The sequence below is a fragment of the Boleophthalmus pectinirostris genome, unplaced genomic scaffold (genome assembly GCF_026225935.1).
Source record: "Boleophthalmus pectinirostris isolate CB_2022bp ecotype Guang Dong unplaced genomic scaffold, ASM2622593v1 HiC_scaffold_13, whole genome shotgun sequence".
Classification (NCBI taxonomy): Eukaryota; Metazoa; Chordata; class Actinopteri; order Gobiiformes; family Gobiidae; genus Boleophthalmus; species Boleophthalmus pectinirostris.
The window spans coordinates 16,547,613-16,565,815 of record NW_026571036.1 but is presented as its reverse complement, the minus strand read 5'-3'; the positions used below and the strand labels follow the sequence as shown (position 1 = coordinate 16,565,815).

Sequence of the window (18,203 nt, the reverse complement as noted above, 5' to 3'; positions counted from 1 at the left end):
TGTGCAACTTTCTGGAGATGGCACTATTCCATGGAAACAAAAAGTTAAAGCTATGGAAATATATATTTAATGCCATACTATGGAATATCATGTTTGTGAGATTTTAAAATATGGTCACTGTTGATACTTTGCAGTGACATCACGGTGGGGGTGTACTGCATGCATCTCTACTGAAGGAACGTTCAGCAGTTACCATGGTGACACAATACACAAATTTTTTGCACATAGGTAAAAAACATTTAAGACAGTCTGAAAACTCAAGGAAAGAATACTAAATGGATTTTAACAACTAATTTTCAGCAACTTGAGTAACTTCAGACTTCAGGTTCAGACAGAACAGTGCCTGTAGTTAGCATTGCACCCCCAGACAGTCAGAGGAAGGCATCAGCTGCAAATTATCGATACATAAGTTTGTAAGTAAAACCCCCAACTGAAATAAAGACAGCACAATAATGTGTATGGAGCCTCACCAAGCTTTATTTACATGCGCACCATTTCTTATACAAACTAGATTACAATTAAAAATGGAATACACAGGAAAAATACTCACTAACATCAAGTCGAGAAGAAGCAAGATTCATTATAAAGTGTAAAGTTCGAAGGGCAAAGGATGAAGTTAAAGCTGGCCTTAGGATTTTTTTTACAAGAAGTGGACAAAAGGAGGTGATTAAGGTATCTAGTGGTATATCTTGTCAGTTTTTGCTTGTTTTGCATATTTTGAAACTTTGTGAAACTGTGCCGGTATAAAGCAGTTGTGGTGTAGAAGTGTAAATTATCTCCCAACAAAGAAAAGATATTTTACACGTATTATACATGAATCAACCTGTGATTATAGTCCCTAGATTATAAAACTAAAAGAAGTTGACAGCAGACCCTCTAATATAAAAGTGATTATTCCTGTAGTAAGTACTGACAAAATATGGTTTGATTTGATAAAATAAGATCTGCTCGTTCACCCAATTCTTTGTATTGATGACTAGATTTTTGCTTGCATTTCCCTGGTTCAGTGTTTTGGTGATGCTAGCCAGTACTCAGTATAGAACATATAGCATAATACAACATGTAAAGTTAGAGAGTGGCTTTGAAATGTCTGGTGCCAAAAACTAAAAATGAGAAATTTTTATTTTCACCTTTTAACAAGTAATATTGGAGAGTGTGTTTTTTTGGTAGAAGAAAAGACAGATTTTCCTGAAAACTTAAAGGGACGGCACCATGGCAATTTTTCGTCATGCACTAAACCTCATAACGCACGGTAGCTATTCATCCCTCGCCAACCATGCACTCCTCTGTAAGCCTGGTTTCAAAGTACTATTCACACATCTGTACACTATTATACACAACAAGGGCGGACCCTCTGTGGCACGAGGGTCTCCAGATGCTACAACATTGGTGTTTTTTTTCCCACCATTTTTTTTCACAAGGCTGGTAGTAACAGTGTTCCCTCCTACAATACAGGTGTAACATAACTCTTCACCTATCCCTTCAGAGGTATTACAAAACTCAAAAACGGGTCTCAAGTACAATACAGATTTACATGGACGAAACAGCAAGCGAGTATATGCATTTTTACACAAATCATAATGTATAAATACATACATGCATACAGGCTAACGTGCTGTATGCGTCGTGGAGGGAAATAGACGGGTTATTCGAAGAAGATAGACAAAATATAGGAAGGAGGAGAAACCAAAGTCACAAAATAAAACTTGATGCTCCTCTCTCTTCGTCATGTTCACAGGTTACAAGTTCACAACACACAGCATTTGTCTGTTTCAAAGACCACAAGATTTGCTTCAACCCCCCTGAGTTTTTATAATGCATAACAGGCCCCACAAGATGTAAAAACAGCAGAGCTTAACACAGATCCCTGGTACGTGTTTTCATATGTCAGTGTGTATGTGTGTTTGTATATAAAAGTGCATTTGATTTCCTTGTGACTTTGCTTGCATTTTATTTTGGATTGGAAAATCTCTCCACAAAAAACCCATCACCTTAGGATGACATCATAAGTTTGCACCTTAAAGGAAGTGAACAAGGAAAGGAACGCAGATTTTGGGATTATGTCTCAGTTCTGTTTACTTGAACTCATGTAAATCCTGCCCACTGCCTTTGTCCTCAGTGGTGATGATTGACAGCTCAGAATCGAGGAACTTTCGAGGCTTTGAGAAAACAAGTGAGCCTTGAACTTAAGATTTGATGCTAAAAGTATACTTTAATTTATTGATACAACATACTTATCACTATCTCAACATGAAAAATAAACTCTTATTTGAGTGCAGTTAGTCTTTAATCTCTCCTAACAATCCAGTTGTATTTCAGACTTTCTTCTCCAAAAATGTATGATGTAAAAAAAAACAAAAACAACAACTTATTGACTTATTACATCATAAAAAGTTGACAGTTTTCCATGCAACAACTTGGTAGATTGATAGTAACACAAGGAAATCAAGTCAAACAGTGTGCATGTGTGTATATGTGATTTGGCTGCCAGCAGATCCTACTGTTAATTTTCAAGTAATTTGGCAATATACAGAGACATAGTAGTAGCTTATTGACATATTATGAACTTGAGAAAAATGGCTTCTTAAGGAATGAGCCTAAAAATCCATGTGCCCTTTGACCTTTGCATCTGGCTGCTGCAGCGGTCATGGCTGGACTGAAAATAAACTGATTTCAAATGGTTTATGCTTTAGGACAGGAGTCAACACTGTTTACATAGTAGCACCTGTTGTGGAAATGTTCACAAACCCAAAGAACAGCTATTTATTTTGGCTACATCATATGCTGTAATCATAAATCTCATAAAACAAAGATAGTTTTTCCTTCCTGATTTGCTCTGTACAAATATGCATTTATATAACTCCAGTATTTTGGACAATTTTACAGTTATTTTCCCCTAACAAATAAAAAAAGATGTTTAAGCAAATTTAAGTATACTCTTAGGATGCAGCAGTATATAAGCGCTAAATTTGAAGTGCATTTTACATCCTAATGCTGTTACCACCACTCTTATGTATATAGATTGTTATGTGCATTAAACAAAATAGCTCCACTGCCATCTTTTCTTTTCACCAATAATTTTTTTTTTTCATTTTGTACAGATAGGTATGATGCCAAATAATGATAAAACAGAAAACGTTTATCAAACAAAACACTGCACATTTAAAATCACAAGGATAAAAACACAGGGAGAGTCTTCTTTTGTCCAACACAACACTTCTCCATTTTAAACTTGAATCTTCATTGGGAACAACTGTAAGGTCTCTCCTCTTCACTTCAATCCACCTGAAACGCCTTGGATTACAACAGAACAGGACTGAGAAATTGCATAACTCTGTCATTGTCAGTTTGTTTCTAAGTGTAGTTTCACAGGAGGTTTGGAGGCTGATCTTCAGCATTGAGTGTCTGTAAACAGGCTTATTTTGTTTGTGCTGATGGCAGGTTTGGCAAAAAGGGTGTAGGTAATGATCGTCCATACAGTTCAGACCTGCAAAAAATTGGAAATAATTGTGAAGAGCAAAATCAATGTTAATGTGTTCATTCTTTCAAATGTGTTCTGATCTTTTACCTGCTGTGCTTGGTGCCTGACCCTTGCTCAGCCAGGGACCCAGCTCTGGGATGTCTGCTTGTTGCTGGTGAAGTTGACCAAAGAGTCAAAGTTAAAGTCCAGTCCGTCTGCGTCCATCAGCTCGCTCCTGATGATAGAGTCCATATCACACTCTAAAGTCCCATTGAACATGTCCAGGTCCAGGTCAGTGGGGAAGCGGTCCTGGTTCAGAGGGGCTCCGTTAGTAACTGTCCCATTCATGAAAATGGAGGTGTCGATTTGCATGGAGGATGAGCCATTGCCCCCTAGAGGAGAGTTCAGGAGCTGCTTGGCATTAGCCAGCATGTTAGCTTCATTGTTCAGAGTCAGACCATTTACAGGCCGGAGTGCGTTCTGGTTGTTACTGTGCCCCTGGACGTTGTGAACCCCAGTGGTGCCAAAGGTCATGACGGGGTCGTTGCGGAGGATAAGGCCACGGCGGGACATTACAGCTGCAGCACCAGCCTGGGACATGAGTGGGTCGGACTGAGTCATCATCACATCACTGTGGTTATGGCTGTCCGAGTTGAGCAGGTCCTGCAATGTTTGGCTGCCAAAATGAGAGGTGATGGAGAAGGACGTTTGCTTGTTCTCCTGGATGGTCTGCATGGGAGAGGGACGCAGAGTGGACCCTGTGGAGGGCGGGCCAAAGATGGAGTTACTGAAACCATTGCTGCCATTAGTAGATGGGTTAGGAGCAGGCGAAGTGGTGGAGGAAGAGACGAGTCCATTTGGTTTAGAGCCAAAGCTGAAGCCTGAGGATCCATTTGGGGGCTGTCCTGTAGTGCTTGGCACCATGTTGATGTTTTCCAATAGCTCATTCATTATGTCATCTGTGAGTCCATCGTTCAAATTCATGGTACCTGCTAGATCTGCGAGCCGGGGCAACTCTGTTGGAGCTGGTTTCCCATTGGCTGTGCTGTTTCCAGGCGACAACGTCCTGCCAGGACTGTAGAGCATAGGCGACAGAGGGGGCTCGTCGTCTGGGACCTGGTCCAGCTCGGGGTTGGCCAGTATGGGCGTCAGGCGGCCGCTGATGGTGCTGGCGTTGGAGTTTGTGCGGGAGCGAAAGTCAGTCCAGGTGTCCAGCTCCTCTGTGCTGCGTGACGTAGGACTTCCGGGCCAACGGGACAGGCCTGAGGGACTGTCTCCGCCCTCTCCCGCTGCAGCCGCGGCCTGGAGGGCAGCCTTCTTCTTAGCGGCGCGGCCACGAGCTGACTTGGTGTATTTGTTGCTGTTGTCCATAGACACGGCTCGGCGGCGTGGAGCCTTGCCTCCTTTCCCTCCCTCAGGGTTGATCATCCACCAGGAGCTCTTGCCTGTGCCTTCATTCTGCACCCGGATGAAGCGGCTGTGCAGAGACAGGTTGTGCCGGATGGAGTTCTGAAACACAAAAAGGAGAAAGAAATGAGACTTAGAGCTGTCCATTTACACTGGTCTGTCTTTTTCACTATTGATAGAGCAGTCCTCTGGAAACACTATTTAGATCCATACATCACTAATGGTGATGCTGAATATTGATCTGGTTGGCAAGACAAAACACAAAATAACCAATTATTTCAATTGTTCCAACAGTAAATATAGACAAACAAATAAGCCAACAACAGCTTTAAGCTCTGATATGTGCATTGTTACCTGCATCACTTTGTGCTGTGGATATAAAGGAGAGGACTTGTGCTATAATCAAGCATCTTCTATATTGAAAAGCTTGTACGATTTTGTGTTGCATAACAAAACAGAGTAGACCGTGTGTGTCTGTGCCGTGTGAGTCATCTGTGTATCGATCACTCTCTCTCTCCTGGTGCAGAGGGGAGAGTGAGGACTAGACCAGAGCTCTGCTAATGACTGTTTTTACGCACATACTAGTATTGTAGGTGTACTGCGAACTAGTGTGGGGTCAGGGAGGAACACAGTGACCATGAGGTACCTTGGCTTTGGTTCTGTTGCTAGAAATAACATGAACAGACCCTTTAGAAAATTTGTTGCTTGTTTAAAACATGTAACCTACACAGTTTAGACCCAAAATTAAAGTCTTCTAAACAGTCAAATTGAAGGACCTAACAACTTATCTTTATTGCTTTTACCCAAATCACTCCTCAATTCCTCCATTAAACTTTAGATGGTATAGTTAATTTAATTTGTTTTTCCACTGCGCTCTGTCTTCCTCCCTTTGTGTTGTTTCACAAACATGTAGCTCTTATGTGCCCTGAGGGACTCCAGGCCTATGTTATGTCTTCTCATATAAACAAGCTAACCGCCCTCCACAACAAGCACACACATCCCCTGCTGCTGATTTTCTCTCTCTATGTATATTTGAACTCACTAAAACAGAACACATTTCTGGGGCCGAGAGGACGAGCGCCAACATTTTTGGTGGGAATCACAATATTGTTTTCCAAGAAATGGGGCCCCATCTTTTACAGTTTACAGGCAATTTGGTATAGCTTGTTTTTCATGGTCAAAAGCAGCACAGTCAGAAGGCTAAAATTACTTGATTGTAAGGGGTCAAGGACATTTTGGCGCACACAGGAGGAATGCCACTTGCTGCAGGGATGCTCGCTAACCATTACTTTGCATTAGCCATAAACAAAAAAGCCTTTACTTATGAATGGGCGTGTGCATGTGCATTTCCCAAGGTGAGTGACCGGGAAGGAGTGAGGTAAGATGAGAATGGGATACCACGGAGACCAATGTTTACCATTAGCTAGCTAGCATCTCTAAAGACATGATGTAATGCTAAAACACTCAAACACACATACGGTAATTCTTTCCAGCTGCCAGGAAATGTAAACAGGACTTGGCATCAGGTTGTTCAGTAACAGGCAGGTGTTGGCACAGAATAGTAGGTATGCAGGTCTTTTACTGCAAATTGTTTCTCAAGAACTCCTTTAATTAAATATATAATTATTCAGTCACATGGCAGGAAGCTGATTTGGTTGTGAGCATAGTGGGTATAAAGAATTGAACTAAGTGAGTGTGATGTCACCCATAGCGTTCAGCTCCAGTCAAATGATACTCACTGAGGCCTGCAGTTATGGGGCGAATTTGGAGCCAAGTTCCATATAAGGAATAGGAATTTATTTGCAGACAAAATAGCAGAATACAAACACCAGGATCATGTAGAGAGGGTTAATACAAACATTTTAAGACCAAGCAGTTATGGAGAGGAACGTGGTGGCTACGGGGCTAGTTATGTCCATTTATATATAAAGTCTATGGTTGTGAGAAATGTCACGATAAACTCACATGAAGCACCACAACTGAGAAGAAAAATCTTTGAAAATGGCACATGGTAATGACCAGTTGGAGTATGAGAAAATGCTAGCTGGATTTTAAGCAGTAAACAAAAGTGGATGAAAAGCTTCCATATCAAACCATAAATCACCTGCATTTGTCTTGTGTTATTATTTGCCCTATGGATGACTGTATACAGATGGTACATTATTTGTTATGCTTACTATGAACTGCAGCTGCTCCTCTGAGGTTTTCACATGCCCATTAATAAAACAGCACAGCTCAAAGAGGCCAGTGCTCTGATTCATAACTCTGGATTTACAGCTACACTTAATAAAAAGCACTACTCCGTAGCCAACAGCACAAACAGCCATGTTGAGACAGTAGTGAGAAATTGGAGCAGATTAATGTTTTCATTAACGTTTTGTACCTGTTTATAAGAGTTTAATGAGTGTTTATTCTATTTACAAGTAAGTGTAAGAAGTCATTAGTTGATATTCAAAAATATCGCTGAGGCAAGACACTTGGAAAATGTAGGCTTACTAAAAAGCAGACACCTACATTCTTCAAATAACTAAGTGCTATTAACTTGTATTTATTACACTTATGATGAAATATTAGTGTAATTAAAGTAACTCTTGAAATGTGTGTCTTCTACCACTCATATAAAGCTTTTTAATCCCCAAAAGAGACCAAAATCAGATCATATACAAACCAAACATACAAGGAACATGTCTGAACATATCCCAGGAATCAATAGAATACAATTTATGATATTTATAATAAAAATATATGATTTCTGGTTTCTGGATTTAGTCGATTAACTAATTACTAACTAACTAATTTGAATCATCACTTTCATCAAGTAAAACTAGAGTTGAACACAAAGACCAAACTAAAACTAAATAAAAATGCAATGTCAAAATAATACTAACTGTACCTAAGTGAAAGTAGGTTATACAAGTCCAAGTGCTAAACTGAGTGCTTTGGTTTCCAGGTTCACTTGTGTTACATTTTTGGACCAAGCGAAGAGCCTTATGGGCAAAGTTCATGGGAGAGGCCCCAGCTGTGTTGTATGTGCATGCATTGGCCAGCTGCAGCCAACGCTCTCAACAACAGAGGCTCTATGTCCATCACCAACATGTGGGAACAATTCATCAATGTCAGTAAGTATGTGGTTAGCATCTACACTTATTCTTCTGCCCCGAATTATGACACTTTATTTCTACTAGGGCTGCACAGTATATATTGCAATTAAATCAACAGTTTGAGCTGACGCAGTTATCAAGTCACAAACTCTGCAATTATTTAGATGAACAACTGAACAAAGAACAAAATATCCTGTGCTTTTTAGAAAAACTATTGTTGTACCTTTAGTTTAAAAGTGTGGGATTATCATACCAGTTTTGCAGTTCATATTTTCTTCTCTTTAATGTTTATGTTTTTGGAGTTGTTTACCTTGTGTACTCTGAACAGAACCTACTTTTAAAACATATATTACAAATATAACTGTCATCGCAATACTCAGAATGATCACAATTAGTATTTTCCCCAACTCTAATTTCTGGAGTCTACAGAGGACAAGACGAGTACTATGTAAAATGACATTTTGAAGGGAGGCAACCCAAAAAGCATACAGAACATATAGCGCCCCTCCCTAGCCAGAGGTCATTTTCAAAATCCATTCGGTCACTGGTCAAAATGTTTAAGTCGGCGCGCTCTGATTGGACAGAGCGGAGGTAAGCCGTGTTCTGATTGGTTGACTTGAAGAGGTAGCCAGGCAGTGCAGAGGCAGCCTAGCATTGCAAGTGTATTTCATCACCCAGATACAACACAACGTCACTCTGGCTTGATTGGTCTGAATAATGTGAAGCAGACTTGCTCTTGCCTCCCCATGAGCAGCCACTGATTTAGGAAGACAACACCAGGTCAAAGGTCAAAGTGCTTTAAGGGTCAGACACTTTTTAGCCCCGCCCACGACACACATCTGGGGTGGCTCTGATTGGATGGGCAGAACCTCACACCTATAGCAGTTTTGAGAGACTCTTTGCCAAACATAACCAGGTGTTATCAGGCGTTATGTAAAGCAGGACTAATCTGAGGTGAGTGTCAACATTGAGGATGGTAGGGTCACACAGTCCTGTCCTGAATGGTGTAATGTTCTCTTTTTACAAAAATAGAAACAAAAACATGTTTACTAGGGACCAAAAAGTGTGTTTGAGTGTTTGAATAATTTTGTTACTTTTACAAAAGTATCGAAAAGAGCAAATCAAAAATGGAAATTATGTAATACTGACACAATTTCCCATAATCCACAATTGCAGTTTGGCATATAGGTGTCAGTAATAGAAATTCCTGGCAATGATCTGAGTAGTCTTAGTAGAACACGAAGAATCATACCAGAAGTTAATAAGATCATGACACTATTGCAATAGTAATAACCTTTAGCCAAAATAATAGCACAGATAGTAATACCACTAGTACTTAGAAGCAGTAGACAGTACTTGTTTTCATTGTACTTGCTGTTTTTGTAATATAGAAGACATATGTTTTTAAGTGATTTTTAAAATAATTTTTGTGTGTTTAGTGTTTAACTATAATGTCAGTAGATCATCATTCTACATTTTGATCATTAACAAGTGATACAGGTCAATTTAAGTCCTGTCCTGTTTAAAACTGCAAAACTGACAGGCCTGTATCTTCATGATTAGATTTTCCTGTTGCAAGAAGTAGATTTTCAGTGTTTTTATTGCTGAAAAATTGTTATGTGACATTTCCAATCCCTATAAGTATGAGCCAGAACCAGAATTTTTGGAATAATTGTAAGTAAGTCCAAAGAAGTGGGCGTAGAGAGGGGGTAAGTGAAATGTTTTTAGCGCTCCAGCCTTGAATACAAGACAAAGTAGGATTTCAATTTATTAATTTTTGAGTAAGCAAATGATGAGAGAATAGGGTTATAACATGGGTAAAAGTTCATAAAAGTTAGAGTTTTTAATATTCACCTCTAAGCCTGAATATAACCATCACCATATATCGAAACAGCCAAACCGAACCAGCACTGCTCTATACTTATCTCACTCTAATTTCATTTAGTGGTTACTCCATTTACACTAGAGGTGACCAGTGCATGTTTAGTTAAGTCGCGGTGTATAGGAATGCACGCCTTTGACACGTACGAGTGGTTTATAAATATAGCGAGAGAGGACAGTTATTTATCCTGGGACTCTGCTCACAGCCCCGCCCCCTCGTCCCGTCCCAGCACTGGAGAGCAGACAGAACATTCCATTCCCTTCAATCATATGTTCGTACCCCAGCCAGCCCCCTCCCCTCCTCCGCTCCATGTCTGTTCGTATGTATGTTTTGGCTGTATGTATTTGTGTGTTGGTTTGTCTTGTGTGAGTGTGGACCCTGGCAGGAGGAGCAGGGGCCGGTTGGCAGGAAAAATGGTAGCTGCTTATGTTGCTGTCCCACTGCCAGTCCTCGCCCCCTTTTGACATCCTCCAAGGCAAATGGGATCAGGAACATTTGTCTGAGAGTCTGTCCAAATGCAGGGTTACACAACGGTTATGTTCTCTCGAAGAAGCCAGAAGAGGGTCACTGAGCTAGTTTCAGCCAGTCTTATTAGTTTTTTATTTTAGCTTTGGAAATATGTCGATTTTTTTTAGTAAAGTTAATTTCATCCACAAATAAGGGTGGCTGATACTGATCACACTGACTGACTGCTTTATTTTTTTGCATCTTCATAACAATATTCAGATGATATATTATGCAATTTTCTGATCTATGTTATAATGTTGTTTCCTCATCTAAAACATAACTGGAGTTGAGTTTTGTTTCATTCATCCATGTTCAACACACATCCTGCAAATTTAGGCGAGAAGAGTTCTTCTCTCAAATTAAAAACACTCCACTGTGTTTTTAAGCTTCATACACGTTCACTAGAATCATTTGGATAATTTCAGATCTGGAATTACCAGTGTGTTGAGCTTTGGAGATGTAGAAAGACTAATAATAAAGGGTTACTTAAACATATATGTATGAAACACAATTGCAGGTATAACATTATAACATGGTTTAAAGCTCAGAAGAGTCAATTTTGTGTGATATAGGGACTTTAACAATGCATCGGGAATGAGCTAAAATGTTGACCCATGAAAAGACCATAAAATTAACCTCTTTAATCAGCTATTTTTGAGGTCATATTTTTTTTTATATAGTTTTAATCATCAACAATACGTTCTATTCTAATTTTGCACATCTCCTGAACAACAATTGCAATATCAATTTTTCAATGTAGTTCCTCTTTAACATTAGGAACTGACAAGGATTTGCTCTCCAAGTTTATTAAAGCATATTACTGTACTTAAATATGCAATGGTTAAAGTAAATCGACAGTGGGTTGTATACATTTTCTGATGAACTGGGAATTCTACCACACAACAAAGCTGCTTTATCATGCGGAACAAACCAATAAAACTTAATGGGTGGAGTTTTCTGTCTCTCAAAGCTTTTCATGTTCACTCAAAAATGGCTCTAACTCATGTGAAATCCCCCAGTCACAACAGCCCCATGCATGTCTTTATTAAATGAAGATAATTTCGTTAAGATGAACCAGACCAGGCTTGACAAAAACAAAAACACGCAGTACACTTCCGAAGACATTGACCTTGGACCTCAAATACTTTATTCAAAACCAGCTATTGTATTTCTAGTATACCTGTCACTCACAGCCCTTTCAGCCATTTCTCCCCTCTTCTATGTCACTGTGGGGTAAGACCACATGCTCAAAGAACTCCTTGTTTACAGATCCGCTTCCTCCAATCAGTTGGGCCTAAGGCGAGGGAGTTGGCGACCCATCCCCCCTCCCCCAGCCAATCACGTCGCTCCGTGTCTGCGGCATGGTCAGTCACATGCTCGTTCATTGGGTCAGTGTGTTTTGGAGCAGGAGTGGTGGGCCACCTCATTCCTCTCATGCTTTACATATAGAGCTCGATCAGACTATTTACTTTTGGAGGGAGAAATAAAGGATTTGGGTAAATACTGATTAGCTAGTGTGTAAATTTGTGTAAAGAATTCCAATGCAGATTATTAAATAAAAATGTTAAGTAAGGTACAGACATTTTCAAACAGCTAAAAAGTTAAAATATAATTTTACACATTGTATTTAAAATCAAATATGAATTTATATAACTTATAGTAAGTAATATGGGCCTTTGTCAGACTAGTTGGATGTTGAGCTGAAGTGAAAATCACCTTGGCATACATGTAATATATTCTTTTCATTAGGTTGAATTAAACTGGTCATAGGGCATGGGACTTGTAGGCAGATTGTATTAAACTGATGAACACAGAAAACCAGAACCTCCTAACAGCTGTAGAATACAGGACATGTGTGTATGGGCACAGTCTGTATGGGACTAAGAAGTTTTACTTTGGGGAGAAAGACACAGGACATCCCTGCTGAGCTTTATCAAGCCTTGTTCCAGGACACAGCGTCCTAAAAGCTACACAGCAAAAGTTAAGCTGCCAAAAACTAACAAACATCCACTGATAAAGAGAGAAAGAGAGAGAGGTGGATGGGTCAAGAAGAACTTTTTGGACAAAGAGTGATTCAGATGCTGCCAAAGGAGGGGAGGGATTGGCTCTCAACATGTTGTCAATATAGCTAAAGACATTTTTAACATTGCTGTCCAAGAGATTTATGACTGACCGATTTATCCAAAAGCATATCCTATCCACATCTTATTAAAGGTGAAATACAGTCTTTACAGTATTATCAAATAACTGCAAAATACTACAAACAAACTTTGATGTGTACTTTTCATGCTGGGCCAAAGATACTAACTTTAAGAATTACTATAGATTGTAGTTTGATTTATGAGGGTTATTTCTAAAGTTGTTAATCAAATTTTATAGGATAAGGGTGGGTCTTTTTAATCTACAAGCAATTCTCAGACAGTGAAAACGTATTATTTGGAGCGGAGTTTTAAACTTTGGTGAGAGAGACAGATTTTGTGTTAAATGAAAATTATTAAAAGAAAATTTATGTTGAACCATTTTTATTTGTGTTTAATAAGAAAAGTAAAATTATTATATATATATATATATATATATATATATATTTATATTTTTGGTATACCACCCAGCCATAGTTGTTTCTTAATAGATAATGTATTTACTTCTCGCTTGAGTCCACATCTGCCCATTACCATTACGAAAGGGTCAGCCATAACTCACTATATGCCATCAAAACCGTCCAAGGCATGCCTAGACAGAGTCGCACACACCAGGAACATAATACGGTCAGCTGTGCCTCTCAAATATAGCAGTATTTAATGAATGCTGTTTGGGTTTTCCACGGGGTTGGGATGGGCGATCGCTTGACCCTGTGTACACCATTGGCTTGCCCTTTTTAAGCACTCCAGGACTTTCTGTATGTAAAAATAGAAGCACAGTCTGTCAGCAGAGATTGTGAGCCCCCTGCAGCTTGTTAATAACTGCGGGAAAAAGAAAAAAGTCAATTATCTGCCATTTCAATTTGCGCCATACAATTATATATAGCTCTACAATCCAACAAGGCCCTTTAAGATAAATAAATTAATAATACTGGAACTGAGATGAGGCCTGGGATGAACTCTGTGAGAAGAAAGGACAAAAAGATAGACCGCAGAGAATGAGGCTCTGTTCATTTTCAGCTCAGTGGGGCATCTGCATGATTAATTACATCCCGGTCTAATGCAGAACTTACGGTAAAAGGTAAAACGGGGGAAGGGCACAATGATAATTATCTGAAGAAGGGTATGCAAAACTCCTCTGGGAAGCTGCAGCGCACACAATATAGAATCTATTTAAAAATTAAACCTGTCCTGATTTGAACAAGGGCAAAACAGTATGAACTATATATATGTATGTTGCCTTAAGGGTATAGAACAAACGTGGAACTTCAAAGCATATTTCTGTGTGATAAAATGAAGAAAAAAGTAAAACAGGTCAGACTGGGGGAGAAAATGGCATGAATTCGCAGAGGATTCAGGAAGGAGGCGTGGGCCCAAGTGTAGAGGTTGTCTGAGGTTTATGGCTTCCTTTAGCACCCTGTAGCCTTGCCCTGATCCACACAAAAGAGAAGGGGCCGTTTAAGACGCTCACAGGAGCCCTGCTATCTGATTTATGACAACCAGGTGCCACAAGTAAACTTATGTAAGCACAAGATGTACTACATAAATAAATATAAATATGCAAGGTTTGTATGTTCAACATGTGTGAATGAAACAAAACTTTGTGTGTTTTTTGATGAGGAAAAAAAAATTATAACAGATCAGAAAATAGTGTTTCTTTCTCTTGTTTCTTTCTCTCTCTGACTCTTAAGGGTCAAAATGAAAACGTTTTATCCTCCGCAAACCAGGCAGTGGACTGTTAGCACGCTAGTTGTAGTTAGTATTACTGCGACAGCAAAACTCTGCTCTGGTTTCTGAAAGTTGTGGAAAACAGCAAACCGTTTTAAAGGAACTAGTTGTTTTATGTTTTATTTTTAAGACAGTAAAATCAGATAGGGCACATTTAAATAAACAGAATTGCGTGAGCTAAAGTGACATGTAAACAGTAACCCCTTTTGATGGATCATAAAACACTATTATTTTATACTTGCACATAATCTTGGCAAACAAAGTGTAGGCTTACTGGCTGTTCTGGGTTAAGTAATCAATGCCCTTGAGATTATGTAACAAACACTTGTACTCTGAAACTGTGCCAAATTTTCCTCAGTCTGCTGTGTAATGGCTTGGGCCTAATACAAATATAACATGGTAAATTTAGCAGACCATCTTTGCAGCATATTCAAGTTTGTTTTTCTGGGATATTTAATTGTATATCTGTGAAGAAGTACTTCCACAACACTTGGGGTTTGAGCTGTGGGTGAAGTGTGACCTGGAGTGACCCCAGTGTACGTGACACTGGTTGTCAGTACTTTCTCTGTATTGCCCATTGTTTCTGCTTGCTCCATGTATCCAAGCCCCACCTTCACGAACCACTGCTGATAGAGAATAGACTGTGTAAGTATTACTGTGCAAATGTGCAGGTTTTTGGATGGCTTGTACTCAGAGATGGGAGATATAAAATATATAAAATATATATATATATATATATATATATATATATATATATATATATATATATATATATATATATATCGCAATTGTTGTTCTGGAGATATGCTAATTTATGCCAATTTTATGCTATTTTCCACCTTGTGATGTCATGTGGTAATACAGGAAGTGCTCCACTGTGTTTTTAAACTCCATACACCTTCACTAGACTCATTTGGATAATTTCAGCTCTGGAAATTCTAATCTCTGTTGAGCTAAAGGTAAAAGGAGCTGTTTACTTGAAAACTATAGCTTCATGACATCACAAGGTGGAACAGAGCATTTTGAGCTTTGAAGTTGTAAACAGACTAATAATGGATTACTCAAACGTGTGAATGAAACAAAACACAACTCCAGATATGTTTTTGATGCGGTGACAACATTACAACATGGCTTAAAGCTCACAAGAGTAAATTTTGTGTAATATTTACTGCACCAATAAACAATGGAAAATAGCATGTCTAATAGTCCGTGCCTCCCATGTCATAGCTGCAGCTGTGTACTCTCTGAGGCTGAACTCTGACCCAGATTAAAAGCGATAATGGTATTACACATAATAATAGCAGCTAACTAAACAGTAGGTTGCAAATAGACGGGATAGTTTGGGAGCACTAATGGCCTGTGCATGTGTGTTGGATGTATGAAGCAGGACTTCACATCTGTTTGGGATTAGTGTAGGGGCCTTGGCCTTTCGTGGGGCTCTTCAATCTAAATGGCACTAAAAACAGACACAGTACATGCTGATTATTACAGTATGTTTACCATGACGCAGACTACAGGATATGTGCCAGGAAATACACAAAGCTAGGGCAAGTCTTTAGCATAATCATATATTTAGGGATTTGCCACAATGTTTTTTAATCTTATGTGCCTTGACTTGGATCACACTAATAGAGTTGGCGATCAAAATCAATACCCACATGCAAATTGATATTAAAACTAGTACTGAAAATCAGATGTCAATTTGATTTGAAGTATCAATACTGGATCTATATTTTCAACCTAGTATTGACCTTACCGTACATTCAAAAGAAACAATGATTATTTTGTGTCCTTTTCCTGAGAACTGAAGATCAGGTTTGAAATGTGAGAATTGTGACAACACTACAAGACACTAAACAAGTTCTGTCCACAGCCCATGAGCAGGTCACAGCAGCCTGACCCTCCGCACGCCTCCACCTTTGCTCCAGTCAAATGTTTCTGTTTGACGATGTGTTTTATGTCTGTGCTGATCTCAGGAGTTTTCAGCGCTCTCTCCGTCCTACAGAGCAGTACAGTGCCACAAGGACAACAGAGAGAGAGAGAGGGAGGGAGAGAGAAGCAGAGAGAAAGAAAGAGAGGGAGAGAAGGAAGAAGAAGAAGAGGGACATGTAGATGAGACAGACACATGAAGAGAAAGAGAGTGAGAGAAGGAAGAAGAGGGATATGTAGATGAGAGTCACATAAAGAGAGAAAGAGTGAGAGAAGGAAAGAGAAGAGGGACATGTAGATGAGAGAGACACATAAAGAGAAAGAAAGACAAGAGAAAGAAGGAGAAGAAGAGGGACACGCAGATAAGAGAAACACATAAAGAGAAAGAGAGAGAGAGAGAAAGAAGAGAGCAAGAGAGGGAAATAGAAGAAGATGAAGAAAGAGGGGGAGATATTGTGAAGAGAGGGATACACAAAGGAAGAGGAAGAGCAGTAGGGACTAGGGAGGCAGGGAAAAAGAAAGAAATTAAAATAGAGAGAAAACTAGTGGGAGAGCAAAAGAGTGAGAGACCGGGCAAAGGGCAGTCAGAGAGGGAGAGAGCGAAAGACGTAGAGAAAGAGAGAGCTTTCCAAACAGATACACAGTGTTACTTTTGTGTTGTATGTGCGTGTGTGCGTGGGCTTAACCTTTACAAGACAAGCCCCTGACACACACACAAGCCTAAAGTCACACAATCAGCACAAACTCACTCCTCCAGTAGGTTACTCCCAGCAACAGCCCGAGCCCAGTCCCCAGCTGTTTCCAAGCCCCTCCGCCAAGCCTCGCCACGTGATTTCCTGATACGAGAGGGAAGGGAAGGACCACCGCAGCCCCCTATTCTATCTGTTTACTTATGCTTGTCTAATCTCTGTCTGACCAGTTCATCTGAAGCTGTGAGTTATGGCAAGGTCCTATACACTAACCTCAAGTCTCTACAAGAGGTCCTGTTCCATGTTTCTATTAGTTTTGCCTTATTTACCAAAGCAACGTTGTATGACTAACCCACTTTACTGCTGTCCTCCTGCATCCCAGCTTAGAGGCGCACATGGCCAAGCTTTTTGTTTATGTGTTTGCCACTTAAGCTCATTAATGGTTTCTAAAAGAGGAGATTATGATGCTGTTCCTAATGGCGCAATGCTTTGTCAGCGCAAGTCTGCATCAAAATCCAATCAAACACTAAAGTGAAATTGGCTGAGTGTCCGACAGTGAGGGCATGGGAGTGACATCAAAAGAAAAACCTGATTAGATCTACGCGCAAGGCTGTCTAACAAAGGACGTGAACTCCAGTTGGATTGGGGAAGAACAAGAGCCCACATGCACTGTAAAATGATCACTTTGTATTACGAGCTACAGACGGGTTTCAAGTATCGATTGTGATATTTTAATAGCTAAATCTATGTTCCCTCTTCTGTACTTGTCACAGCAAATTAGAGCAAGTGTGATTTCCATAATTATTTGGCATTCAAGATCTTCTCCCTTGTAGATTTGAGATTGATGCAAGTAAATTGAAGCATACTTAAAGTGAACAATATGTGGCATTATACATCTATTCTTTACAAATATATTTTTTCCAACTATGATTACTATATTAAGATAAGATATATTAAGGCATTTTTAAGACATTAAATTAAAGAATTGTTTTTATATTGTATTTCTAGAACTGTTGTGTCCAAAGATTCTGTGAAAATTCAAAACTTGTGTACTATTTGAGTCACTCCTTAAACTGTATAAATGTGTCAAGAAGGGCACCTGTGTGTTGCATTTTTTCTATACATCGCTGCACTTATCCCCTTGAGTCTATTTCTGGTTCTCTCAGAATTGAATTATGATTAAAAATACACACTGCATGTTAAATTCATAAAGCAATAAGTCCACACAGTGAGCGGCTGGCAGCTCCTCTCTGCGCTTCAGTCTAATTCCATAGTGACCCAAGTGGAATTTCATTAGGCTTATATATATATAGATAACACTCGCCATGATTATGCAGAGCCTCAAACATGGTGTGAACTTGA

The 18,203-nt window shown here is 39.4% G+C and overlaps 1 protein-coding gene across 1 annotated transcript in view; it reads right to left on the bottom strand.

Annotated features, from left to right (window-relative positions):
• Positions 1-455: 455 nt before the first annotated feature.
• The window catches only part of foxo3b (forkhead box O3b), a 44,852-nt gene continuing 27,104 nt past the window's right edge, over positions 456-18,203 (bottom strand). Inside the window, exons 3-4 of the mRNA XM_020920103.2 lie at positions 3,569-4,969; positions 456-3,487 (exon numbers count right to left, since the gene is read on the bottom strand). Coding sequence (XP_020775762.1) covers positions 3,596-4,969 — 1,374 coding nt within the window. The 3' untranslated portion in view covers positions 456-3,487; positions 3,569-3,595. The remainder of the gene's footprint in view (positions 3,488-3,568; positions 4,970-18,203) is intronic.